Here is a 13,547-nt window from a genome sequence, read left to right as displayed (position 1 = left end):
ATACTGTTTTGATTAAAATATACCCCTTTTATACTAATCTTCAGCATGGTCAATTGTTCTTTTTCTTTGTTCTCAATGAGTAATTTCATGCCTAACTTGTATTTAAATTTCAGTACTTTTAGAATAAGGTAAATTGTGCTTGGCATTTTAGGAATAATGATTAATGATCAGTCAGCTTCTAAAAGCAAAAAATAATGTAAAACTATTATGTTACATTTGCTATGCAGTAGAATACAGCTCTTAGTTTTTGCCCCATCATACCTCATATCATGTAAAATATTAAATTACTTTAGATCACTAAACTAGGTAGTGAAGTGATGAGTTATGGTTGGAAACAGTTCAGATCAGAAATTTTACTACCATTTTTCAGGAAAATATGGGACGATAAATTTCTACAGTTGTTATGATAAAAGCCTAAAATCAATTAAAAAGAGAAAACACTCACCCTGTTGAACCTATTTTGGGGCAAATAGGAACTAGATTTCCAAAATGCTAGGCTGCATAATTATTTCTAGGGCAAATTTTTTTATTGAAAATTAATATGTAAATGGATGTTTTCATCAAAGATCAAACTAGCTTTCTCTAAAATACTCAGTTTATTAGATTATTCCCTTGGTTTATTATGTAATGGTAAATAATAAACCACATCATCTAAGGATTGACTAAAAAAAACTTAAATTTCAGCTACTATTTTTTTTTCCATAGTTTTAACATCTTTATTAAATCTAATAACTTTCATAAAGAGCCTGGCACACCTTAGGGAATCATGAGCTTATTAAATATTAGCTAACCTCATTTTATGACCAAACCTCTCTTTTCCTGTTACTCTAATATTTATTTTATCAACTGTTATTATTTTTTTTAACATCTCTATTGGAGTATAATTGCTCTACAATGGTGTGTTAGTTTCTGCTGTTTAACAAAGTAAATCAGCTGTACATATACATATATCCCCATATCTCCTCCCTCTTGCATCTCCCTCCCACCCTCCCTATCCCACTCTTCTAAGTGGACACAAAGCACCAAGCTGAACTCCCTGTGCTATGCAGCTGCTTCCCACTAGCTATCTATTTTACATTTGGTAATGTATATATGTCCATGCCACTCTCACTTCATCCCAGCTTACCCTTCCCCCTCCCCGTGTCCTCAAGTCCATTCTCTACGTCTGTGTATTTATTCCTCTCCTGCCCCTAGGTTCTTCAGAACTTTTTTTTTTTTTTTAGATTCCATATATATGTGTTAGCATACAGTATTTGTTTTTCTCTTTCTTAGTTATTTCACTCTGTATGACAGTCTCTAGGTCCATCCACCTCACTACAAATAACTCAATTTTGTTTCTTTTTATGGCTGAGTAATATTCCATTGTATATATGTGCCACACCTTCCTTATCCATTCATCTGTCAGTGGACACTTAGGTTGCTACCATGTCCTGGCTATTGTAAATAGAGCTGCAATGAACATTGTGGTACATGACTGTTTTTGAATTATGGTTTTTTCAGGGTATATGCCCAGTAGTGGGATTGCTGGATCATATGGTAGTTCTATTTTTAGTTTTTTAAGGAAACTCCATACTGTTCTCCATAGTGGCTGTATCAATTTACATTCCCACCAACAGTACAAGAGGGTTCCCTTTTCTCCACACCCTCTCCAGCATTTACTGTTTGTAGATTTTTTGATGATGGCTATTCTGACTGGTGTGAGGTGATAACTCATTGTAGTTTCGACTTGCATTTCTCTAATGATTAGTGATGTTGAGCATCCTTTCATGTGTTGGTTGGCAATCTGTATATCTTCTTTGGAGAAATGTCTATTTCGGTCTTCTCCCCTTTTTTGCATTGGGTTGTTTGTTTTTTTAATATTGAGCTGCATGAGCTGCTTGTAAATTTTGGAGATTAATCCACTGTCAGTTGCTTCATTTGCAAATATTTTCTCCCATTCTGAGGGTTGTCTTTTCGTCTTGTTTATGGTTTCCTTTGCTGTGCAAAAGCTTTTAAGTTTCATTAGGTCGCATTTGTTTATTTTTGTTTTTATTTCCATTTCTCTAGGAGGTGGGTCAAAAAGGATCTTGCTGTGATTTATGTCATAGAATGTCCTGCCTATGTTTTCCTCAAAGAGTTTTGTATTGTCTGGCCTTACATTTAGGTCTTGAATCCGTTTTGAGTTTATTTTTGTGTATGGTGTTAGGAAGTGTTCTAATTTCATTCTTTTACATGTAGCTGTCCAGTTTTCCCAGCACCACTTATTGAAGAGGCTGTCTTTCCTTCATTGTATATTCTTGCCTCCTTTACCAAAGATAAGGTGACCATATGTGCATGGGTTTATCTCTGGACTTTCTATCCTGTTCCATTGATCTATATTTCTGTTTTTGTGACAGTACCATACTGTCTTGATTACTGTAGCTTTGTAGTATAGTCTGAAGTCTGGGAGCCTGATTCCTCCAGCTCCATTTTTCTTTCTCAAGATTGCTTTGGCTATTCGGGGTCTTTTGTGTTTCCATACAAATTGTGCAATTTTTTGTTCTAGTTCTGTGAAAGATGCCATTGGTAGTTTGATAGGGATTGCATTGAATCTGTAGATTACTTTGAGTAGTATAGTCATTTTCACAATGTTGATTCTAACAATCCAAGAACATGGTATATCTCTCCATCTGTTTGTATCATCTTTAATTTCTTTCATCAGCATCTTATAGTTTTCTGCATACAGGTCTTTTGTCTCCCTAGGTAGGTTTATTCCTAGGTATTTTATTCTTTTTGTTGCAATGGTAAATGGGAGTGTTTCCTTAATTTCTCTTTCAGATTTTTCATCATTAGTATATAGGAATGCAAGAGATTTCTTTGCATTAATTTTGTATCCTGCTACTTTACCAAATTCATTGATTAGCTCTAGTAGTTTTCTGGTAGCATCTTTAGGATTGTCTATGTATAGTATCATGTCATCTGCAAACAGTGACAGTTTTACTTCTTTTCCGATTTGGATTCCTTTTATTTCTTTTTATTCTCTGATTGCTGTGGCTAAAACTTCGAAAACTATGTTGAATAATAGTGGTGAGAGTGGGCAACCTTGTCTTGTTCCTGATCTTAGAGGAAATGGTTTCAGTTTTTCACCACTGAGAACGATGTTGGCTGTGGGTTTGTCATATACGGCCTTTATTATGTTGAGGTAAGTTCCCTCTATGCCTACCTTCTGGAGGGTTTTTTATCATAAATGGGTGTTGAATTTTGTCAAAAGCTTTTTCTGCATCTGTTGAGATTATCATATGGTTTTTCTCCTTCAATTTGTTAATATGGTGTATCACATTGATTGATTTGTGTATATTGAAGAATCCTTGCATTCCTGGGATAAACCCCACTTGATCATGGTGTTGGATCATGTGCTGTTGGATTCTGTTTGCTAGTTGTTGAGGATTTTTGCATCTATGTTCATCAGTGATATTGGCCTGTAGTTTTCTTTTTTTGTGACCTCTTTGTCTGGTGTTGGTATCAGGGTGATGGTGGCTGCGTAGAATGAGTTTGGGAGTGTTCCTCCCTCTGCTATATTTTGGAAGAGTTTGAGAAGGATAGGTGTTAGCTCTTCTCTAAATGTTTGATAGAATTCGCCTGTGAAGCCATCTGGTCCTGGGCTTTTGTTTGTTGGAAGACGTTTAATCGCAGTTTCAATAGTGCTTGTGATTGGTCTGTTTCTATTTTCTGTATCTTCCTGGTTCAGTCTTGGAAGGTTGTGCTTTTCTAAGAATTTGTCCATTTCTTGCAGGTTGTCCATTTTATTGTCATATAGTTGCTTGTAGTAATCTCTCATGATCCTTTGTATTTCTTTACTGTCAGTTGTTACTTCTTTTTCATTTCTCATTCTATTGAATCTTCTCCCATTCTTTCTTGATGAGTCTAGCTAATGGTTTATCAATTTTGTTTATCTTCTGAAAGAACCAGCTTTTAGTTTTATTGATCTTTGCTATCGTTTCCTTCATTTTTTATTTCTGATCTAATCTTTATGATTTTTTCCTTCTGCTAACTTTGGGTTTTTTTTTGTTCTTCTTTCTCTAATTGCTCTAGGTGTAAGGTTAGGTTGTTTACTTGAGGTGTTTCTTGTTTCTTGAGGTAGGACTGTATTGCTATAAACTTCCCTCTTAGAACTGCTTTTGCTGCACCCCACAGGTTTTGGGTTGTCATGTTCTCATTGTCATTTGTTTCTAGGTATTTTTTGATTTCCTCTTTCTTTGATTTCTTCAGTGATCTTTTGGTTATTTTGTACTGTATTGTTTAGCCTGCATGTGTTTGTATTTTTTACAGATTTTTTCCCTGTAATTGACATCTAGTCTCATAGCACTGTCGTTGGAAAAGATACTTGATACGATTTCAATTTTCTTAAATTTACCAAGGCTTGATTTGTGACCCAAGATATGATCTGTCCTGGAGAATGTTCCATGAGCACTTGAGAAGAAAGTGTATTCTGTTGTTTTTGGATGGAATGTCCTATAAATATCAGTTAAGTCCATCTTGTTTAATGTATCATTTAAAGCTTGTGTTTCCTTATTTATTTTCATTTTGGATGATCTGTCCATTGGTGAAAGTGGGTTGTTAAAGTCCCCTACTATGATTGTGTTACTGTCGATTTCCCCTTTTATGGCTGTTAGCATTTGCCTTAGGTACTGAGATGCTCCTATGTTAGGTGCATAAATATTTACAATTGTTATATCTTCTTCTTGGATTCATCCTTTGATCATTATGTAGTGTCCTTCTTTGTCTCTTGTAATAGTCTTTATTTTAAAGTCTACTTTGTCTGATACGAGAATTGCTACTCCAGCTTTCTTTTGATTTCCATTTGCATGGAATATCTTTTTCCATCCCCTCACTTTCAGTCTGTATGTGTCCCTAGGTCTGAAGTGGGTCTCTTGTAGACAGCATATATACGGGTCTTGTTTTTGTATCCATTCAGCCAGTCTATGCTTTTGGTTGAAGCATTTAATCCATTTACATTTAAGGTAATTATTGATATGTATGTTCCTATTACCATTTTCTTAATTGTTTTCATTTTGTTATTGTAGGTCTTTTCCTTCTCTTGTGTTTCCTGCCTAGAGAAGTTCCTTTAGCATTTGTTGTAAAGCTGGTTGGTGGTGCTGAATTCTCTTAGCTTTTGCTTGTCTGTAAAGGTTTTAATTTCTCCGTCAAATCTGAATGACATTCTTGCTGGGCAGAGTAATCTTGGTTGTAGGTTTTTCCCTTTCATCACTTTCAGTATGTCCTGCCACTCTCTTCTGGCTTGCAGAGTTTCTGCTGAAAGATCAGCTGTTAACCTTATGGGGATTCCCTTGTATGTTATTTGTTGCTTTTCCCTTGCTGCTTTTAATATTTTTTCTTTGTATTTAATTTTTGAGAGTTTGATTAATGTGTCTTGGCATGTTTCTCCTTGGATTTATCCTGTATGGGACTCTCTGCACTTCCTGGACTTGATTGACTATTTCCTTTGCCATATTAGGGAAGTTTTCAACTATAATCTCCTCAAATATTTTCTCAGTCCCTTTCTTTTTCTCTTCTTCTTCTGGGACCCCTATAATTTGAATGTTGGTGCATTTAATGTTGTCCCAGAGGTATCTGAGACTATCCTCAATTCTTTTCATTCTTTTTTCTTTATTCTTCTCTGTGGTAGTTATTTCCACTATTTTATCTTCTAGGTCACTTATCCGTTTTTCTGCCTCAGTTATTCTGCTACTGATAGAGAATTTTTAATTTCATTTATTGTGTTGTTCATCATTGTTTGTTTGCTCTTAATTCTTCTAGGTCCTTGTTAAACGTTTCTTATATTTTCTCCATTCTATTTCCAAGATTTTGGATCATCTTTACTATCATTACTCTGAATTCTTTTTCAGGTAGACTGCCTATTTCCTCTTCATTTGTTTGGTCTGGTGGGTTTTTACCTTGCTCCTTCATCTGCTGTGTATTTCTGTCTTCTCATTTTGCTTAACTTACTGTGTTTGGGGTCTCCTTTTCGCAGCCTGCAGGTTCATAGTTCCTGTTGTTTTTGGTGTCTGCCCCCAGTGGGTAAGGTTGGTTCAGTGGGTTGTGTAGGCTCTCTGGTGGAGGGGACTGGTGCCTGTGTTCTGGTGGATGAGGCTGGACTTGTCTTTCTGGTGGGCAGGACCACGTCCAGTGGTGTGTTTGGAGGTATCTGTGACCTTATTATGATTTTAGGCAGCCTCTCTGCTAATGGGTGGGGTTGTGTTCCTGTCTTGCTAGTTGTTTGGCTGGTTGTTGAGTGGAACTGGGTCTTAGTGTTGAGATGGAGATCTCCGGTAGAGCTTTCGCCGTTTGATATTACTTGGAGCCGGGAGGTCTCTCTCCCAACTCAGAGGCTCAGGCCTGACACCTGGCTGGAGCACCAAAACCCTGTCAGCCACACGGCTCAGAAGAAATGGGAGAAAAAAGAAAGAAAGAAAGATAGAGAGAGACAGAGAAACAAAGAAGGAAAAAAGTAAAATAAAAACCAAGTTATTAAAATAAAAAATAAAAAAATTATTAAAAATTTAAAAATTAGAAAGTAATAAAAAAAAGAAAGAGAGCAACCAAACCTAAAAACAAATCCACCAATGATAACAAGTGCTAAAAACTATACCAAAAAAAAAAAAAAAGAACAGAACTCTAGCACAAATGGTAAAAGCAAAGGTATACAGACAAAATCACACAAAGAGGCATACACATACACACTCACAAAAAGAGAAAAAGGAAAAATATATATATTTAAAAAAAAGGAAGAGTAACCAAATCAATAAACAAATCTACCAATGATAATAAGGTCTAAATACTAAACTAAGATAAACATAAAACCAGAAATAAATTAGATGCAGAAAGCAAACCCCAAGTCTTCAGTTGCTCCCAAAGCCCACCTCCTCAATTTTGGGATGATTCATTGTCTATTCAGGTATTCCGCAGATGCAGCATACATCAAGTTGATTGTGGAGATTTAATCCGCTGCTCCTGAAGCTGCTGGGAGAGATTTCCCTTTCTCTTCTTTGTTCGCACAGCTCCTGGGGTTCAGCCTTGGATTTGGCCCCGCCTTTGCATGTAGGTCGCCTGAGGGCGTCTGTTCCCAGACAGGACGGGGTTAAAGTAGCAGCTGATTAGCGGGCTCTGGCTCACTCAGGCCAGGGGGAGGGAGGGGTATGGAATGCGGGGCAAGCCTGCAGCAGCAGAGGCCGGCGTGACGTTGCAACAACCTGAGGTGCACTGTTCTCCCAGGGAAGTTGTCCCTGGATCATGGGACCCCGGCAGTGGCGGGCTGCACAGGCTCCCAGAAGGGGAGGTGTGGATAGTGAACTGTGCTTGCACACAGGCTTCTTGGTAGCTGCAGCAGCAGCCTTAGCATTTCATGTCTGTCTCTGATGTCCACGCTAATGGCCACGGCTCGCGCCCTTCTCTGGAGCTCGTTTAGGTGGTGCTCTGACTCCCCTTTCCTCGCGCACCCTGAAACAATGGTCTCTTGCCCCTCAGGCAGTTCCAGACTTTTTCCCAGACTCCCTCCCAGCTAGCTGTGGCGCACTAGCCCCCTTCAGGCTGTGTTCACGCAGCCAACCCCAGTCCTCTCTCTGGGATCTGACCTCCAAAGCTGGAGCCTCAGCTCCCAGCCCCCACCTGCCCCGGCGGGTGAGCAGACAAGCCTCTCAGGCTCATGAGTGCTGGTCGGCACCGATCCTTGTGCGGGAATCTCTCCGCTTTGCCCTCTGCACCCCTGTTGCTGCACTCTCCTCCGTGGCTCTGAAGCTTCCCCCCACACCCCCCCACCTACCCCACCCCATCTCCGCCAGTGAATTGGCTTCCTAGTGTATGGAAACTTTTCTTCCTTCACAACTCTCTCCCAGAGGTGCAGGTCCCGTCCCCATTCCTTTGTCTCTGTTTTTTCTTTTTTCTTTTGCCCTACCCAGGTACGTGGGTAGTTTCTTGCCTTTTGGGAAGTCTGAGGTCTTCTGCCAGCGTTCAGTAGGTGTTCTGTAGGAGTTGTTCCACATGTAGATGTATTTCTGCTGTATTTGTGGGGAGGAAGGTGATCTCCACATCTTACTCCTCCACCATCTTGAAGGTCCCCCCAGCTAATATATTTTTTACTCTTAAGAAACACATGGAATTTAAGAAAACCTTAAATTTTCTAAAACATACCACAAGATATTAATTACTCACTGAAGTACCAAAGCCCAATACCATATTGGATTTATAGAGTGAAAGTCTCCCAAAATGTTTTATAAATTAATTGGCTGTTTTATAAATATAATAATCCTTATCTTTATCTGGGGAGTTATTATTCCTATTTTGAATATGGAATAAGGGAACAGGTTGACCTCAGCCTTATAAAAGGCTATCAAGTTGTACAGATAGATTGTCTAGCTAATTTTCTCAACTTTACAAGCAGAGAAGAGGACTGTGTAAATTCTCTCCATCAGTCCTTGAATGTTAATTTAAATGTTTATTGAGCATCTAGCTTGTGCCAGACATAATGCTGAACATTAAGCACACAACAGTGGGAAAAAATATGGTTCTTATCCTCATAAAGCTTCTTCTGCTGTGAGAGACAGATGTTAAACATTTAATTACACTTGTGATCAGGATCACATGTGGCTCTCAGAGTATGTATCAAGAGGCTTGATCTTGAGTGGGGAAAACTTCCCTGAGGAAGTCATGTTTCAGCAAAACTCTAAAGGATGGAAAGAACTACTTATATAAAAAGCACATGAAATGAATGGTGCAAGCAGAGGGTACAGTCATGATGAAGGAACTGGGCACATTCAAGGAATTGAAAGAGCAGAATAGAAACTTTAAAAATAACAAAGCATAAGATATAGATGGGGCAGATTGGCAGGATCTTGTTGATAGTTGTTAAGGATTGGGACTTATCTCATTGACTCTTTACAGTTTTAGACACAACAGGAAAATTAACAACTTGATTTTTTAAAATGAGCAAAAGATCTGAACAGATTCCTCACCAAAGAAGATAATATAGATGGCAAATAAGCATATGAAGAGGTGCTTTGCATCATATGTCATTAGGGAAATGCAAATTAAAACGAGATACTACTACATACCTATTAGAATGGCCCAAATCCAGAACACTGACAACAACAAATGTTGGCGAGGATGTGGAACAATAGGAACTCTCATTGACTGCTGGTAGGAAAGCAAAATGGTACAGTAGTCACTTTAGAAGACAGTTTGGCAGTTTCTTATAAAACTAAACATACTCTTACCACACCATCCAACACTCATGTTCCTGGGTATTTACCCAAATGAGTTGAAACCATGTCTACACAAAAACCTACACATGGATATTTATAGCAGCTTTATTCATAATTGCCAAAACACAGAAGCAACCAGACATCCTTCAGTAGTGGATATCAGCAACCAGGGTATCCAGACAGTGGAATATTATTCATCACTAGAAAGAAATGAGTTATCAAGCCATGAAAAGACATAGAGGAAACTTAAATGCATATTACTTAGTAAAAGAGCCAATCTGAAAAGGAGGCTACATACTGTATGATTCCACCTACACAATATTCTGGAAAAGCCAAAACTGTGGAAACAGTAAAAAGATGATTGCCAGGGGTTAGGGGAAGGGAGGGATGAATAGGTGGAGCACAAAGGATATTTAGAGCAGTAAAACTGTTCTGTATGATACTATAATTGTAGATACACATCATTATACATTTATCCAAACCCATAGAATGTACAATGAGTGAAACCTAATGTAAACTCTGGATTTTGGGTGATAATGATGTGTCAGTGTAGGTTCATCAGTTATAACAAATGTACCATTCTGGTGTGGGATGTTGATGGTGGAGGGGAGGATAGAGGAACAGGGGTATGTGGGAACTCTGTACTTTCTGCTCAGTTTTGCTTTAAGCCTAAAACTGCTCTAAAAATAAAGTCTATTTTTTGAAAAAAGTTTTAGGAGGGAAATTCATGAACATATTTAAAATTTTAATAGACCACTCTGGCTGCAGTGACCCATGTGGATGAAGATAAAGAGCAAAAATGGGTGCAGAAGAACTTAACTGCAGTGGTCCAGGTGAGAGCTTGGTGCTAGTTTGGTCTAGCATGGTGTCAAAGGAGAAAGTGAAAACACACGGGCCCTAGAGAGAGGCACGTTTCTGTGCCTAAATAAATCAATGAACTGCTTACCCTTAGTTTCCTCACATATTAAAAAAGAGGGGGGGGGCATTTGGGGGTTGCCCAAGGGGCTTCATGATTTAGGAAGAACCTATCACTGAATTATATGTAAGGCAAACCAGAATTAACTGAGCATTTGATACAGTTTTCTTTTGTAATGGCAGCCCTGCATTAGACAAGAGCCATTAGGCAGATTATGATTTTTATGAGAGAATTTAAAAAATAATTTCTGAGGACTCTTTAACTATAATGATCCACTATTTTAGTAATAATCCTAATTGCAGTGATAGTGACCAATAAATATGATAATGCAATCAAACACCTAAAATGGAAATTTCTAGAAACCAATAAAAACATAGTGCTATTTTGAGTTGGATTTTTCTTTTGTTTATATTTCCAACTTTGAGTCTTACTTGGTAATCCCTGTGTAACTTTAACAAAGTTTTATAATCTTTGGACAGGTATTATTATTCATATATAATGTTCATAATACATTATTCATTATAACGTTCTTAATGTTCATAATATGCTAATATTTCTATTTCATCACCACTATCTCATTCCTGTTCCTGTTTTCACTGAATGAACAGAAGTAAAAGATGAGAGAGATTTGAGACACCAAAATAATATCTCCTAAGGTCTTGGCTTATTCCATTTCCTAATCTCCCAGGAAAGCTCTTCTAAAAATATTAACATAAAAGTCTATTAAGGGGTATGGGCGAAAAAATGCTAGATAATTAGCGCTAAAAGCTCACTGGTCAGCTAAGTCTTGACAAAGAGCATGTTTGAGTTTAATAAAACATTTGCATAATTAAAAGACTGGAATAAGACAATGTGTAAATCTAGAAAATTTTGCTAGAGCTGGCTAATACTTGCCTAAAGCACAAAAAACTTATTAGTTGAGACAATATTTTCCATTACTAAAGAAAAATCTGCTTTCTTGTTGTAACTGAGAAAATTATTTGAGGACAATACATAATTATAATAAATGTATACATTATTTTAATGTTTCATGCTTTATGCAGAATTGGATATTTAATTACTGTGATTTTTAAAAAGGTATTGTGGCTAAAAAAAAAATACAAGTCAGTACCTAAAGTGATACCTGGCTATCCATGATATATGTGTCCAATTCCAATGTTATTTTCTTTCTCAATATTTCATCAAGGCTACATGTAGTTTTAATAGCCAAGCTATCACTTGAATGCTATTAAAGAATAATCAGATCTACTCAAACTTAATTTATATTATTTACCAAGGTAACAGATTCTAATTTTGAGGAAGATGCTGACTATTTATGCGATCACTAAGAACTAATATTTGGCTTATAAATTCTAATTTCATCTTTTGTACACTGAGGAAACAGATTAACAATTTTATCCACATCAAGATGCTTGTTTTGAAGGATTGATTCCATCTCTTTGAATAGTTCCTTCTCCAGTTTGCTCATGTTGTCCAACATTGTTTTGGCTTTTTCCTGAACAATTAAAAAATAAAAATAAATAAATACACAGACACATATGTGTGCATGAGCGCACATGCACACACACGAGTCTAACAAAATTCCAAACCACCTCTATAGACAAGGTTTGTTCATTCTGGTTTCTACTTCTGGTTCGGTTCCCCTTCTCCTATTCTTTAGATAAAGAAAGAATGAAATTCTTTGGGAAAAATCATTGTTCTAGATTCAGTTAATCTATTAACCACAAACTATTAGTTATTTTTAGTAGAAAATACAATAACAATTATGTAGTATTAGTCTATAAGCAAGAAACTTAAAAGACACATAACAGGTCAATTGAAAATTTGATATTAATTGTGTATGGGGAAGGTTGCTGAAAACTGAGGCTGAAATATTTTTATGAATTTGGATCTTCTACATTTAAAACCAGTATTATCAGATTAAACAAAGGAAATAGAACAGTGACGTTCAAGGGAAAGAGCAACTAAAAGAAAAGTCATTTTCTCTATGATTCCTCCTTGTATCAACACGGGGGAAAAAAGATCATGATTCTTATAGAAAGGAGAAATTTTTAAGTTATTAATGAATTACCACCATCAGTTAGAGGGTAGGTACTGACAGAAAAAGTGTATAAGAAGAGAGTTACTAGAAAGTGAGCGTAATTTTTAAAATTTGAACCATAATGGGGCAGAACTCCACAAAACAAGGATTCTAAACTTTGACCTATACTTCAGTATGAAATTGTATGCAATTTTTTCTGAAGAAACACTGCATTTCATATCAGTGCAAAAAATGTATCTTATCTATAAATGGTATTAGAATAATTGGTCACCTCTTTGGAAAACGAAGTTAGAACCCTACTTCATAACACCCATAAAAATAAATTCCAGATAAAGAATTAAATTTTTTTTTCAAATACGCATATACGTACTAGAAGAAAATACAGAAGTTATATTTATTTTGAGGTGAGGCAGCCCTTTTGAAGCATGAAATCAATATGCCTTAAAGGAAAAGACTAACAAATGCAATTGATTAAATTTTAAACTTTTGTCTGACAAAAAAGTTAAATAAACAAACAGATTAAAAATTTGCTATACCACAAAGTTATTCACATATTTTTGCCTCTTTGAGGCAAAAGACAAAAACAACCAAGAATCAATTGAAGAACAGACTAAGGAAAATAATAGGCAAGTCATTTAAGAGGAAATACAAAGGTCAATAAACATGAAATTTTCAACCTCATTAGTAATCAAGAAATGTTAACTAAACTACCAGTAGGACTGACTCTCCCTAAAACACAGTAGTTATTTACAGAGCCAGGACTAGAACCCAGCTCTTTGACACTTCTTCCCTCAAATTCCATTGTCTTTCCACTACTTCATGTTGTCAATCAACATTTAATACCTATTAAACAGAGCCTAAAATAGTAACTGCTTTTAAATTTTATTTCATTATTACTTAGAAAAATGTCAATCAGCAATTTAATTTAGTTTAACAGGCATTTAGTAATAAGTCTACAAAACCCACCTCCAAGAAGCAGTATTTAAGGGGAAACGGGAGCTAACAACTCTTGAGAACTATCATGAGCAATTAGAGCAGTGCAGAGGCTGCTCAGGAAGGAGGGAAAATCCCTCCAGAGCAGACATTCATGAAACATATCACTGAAGAACTTGAGCAAAGGCAAGAAGAACCAGGGGCTCATCATTTTTCACAGCACTGTGCTGCGTCTGGAGGATGGGCCAAGCCCATGGAGGGAATGACACTTCTGGCCCCGTGCACTGGGCCCTAGTCAGTGCACTTAATAGGCTCCTAGAACAAAACACTTGCCTCTCACTCCATGCCACTAGGCTACAAAAAGGTGTTTACACTGTAGGTCAGAAGTAAAACAAACTGGTCTCAGAAAAAAGCAGTAGTGTCGAGAATCTATAGCAAATAG

At 36.9% G+C, this 13,547-nt stretch overlaps 1 protein-coding gene across 9 annotated transcripts in view; it reads right to left on the bottom strand.

Moving 5' to 3' along the window:
- Window positions 1-9,306: 9,306 nt before the first annotated feature.
- SCRN3 (secernin 3) overlaps window positions 9,307-13,547 on the bottom strand; it is a gene marked incomplete at its 5' end in the record, with an annotated part of 35,202 nt that continues 30,961 nt past the window's right edge. For 7 of the 9 annotated variants that reach the window (XM_082465427.1, XM_082465430.1, XM_082465429.1 and 4 more), the window contains one exon: window positions 9,307-11,626. In XM_082465427.1, coding sequence (XP_082321553.1) covers window positions 11,456-11,626 — 171 coding nt within the window. In that variant the 3' untranslated portion in view covers window positions 9,307-11,455. The remainder of the gene's footprint in view (window positions 11,627-13,547) is intronic. The other 2 variants (XM_082465432.1, XM_082465433.1) reach the window with 2 other exon arrangements.

This window comes from Balaenoptera physalus, assembly GCF_965194825.1.
Source record: "Balaenoptera physalus genome assembly, chromosome: 6".
NCBI lineage: Eukaryota > Metazoa > Chordata > Mammalia > Artiodactyla > Balaenopteridae > Balaenoptera > Balaenoptera physalus.
This window is presented reverse-complemented; position numbering and strand designations above follow the sequence as displayed.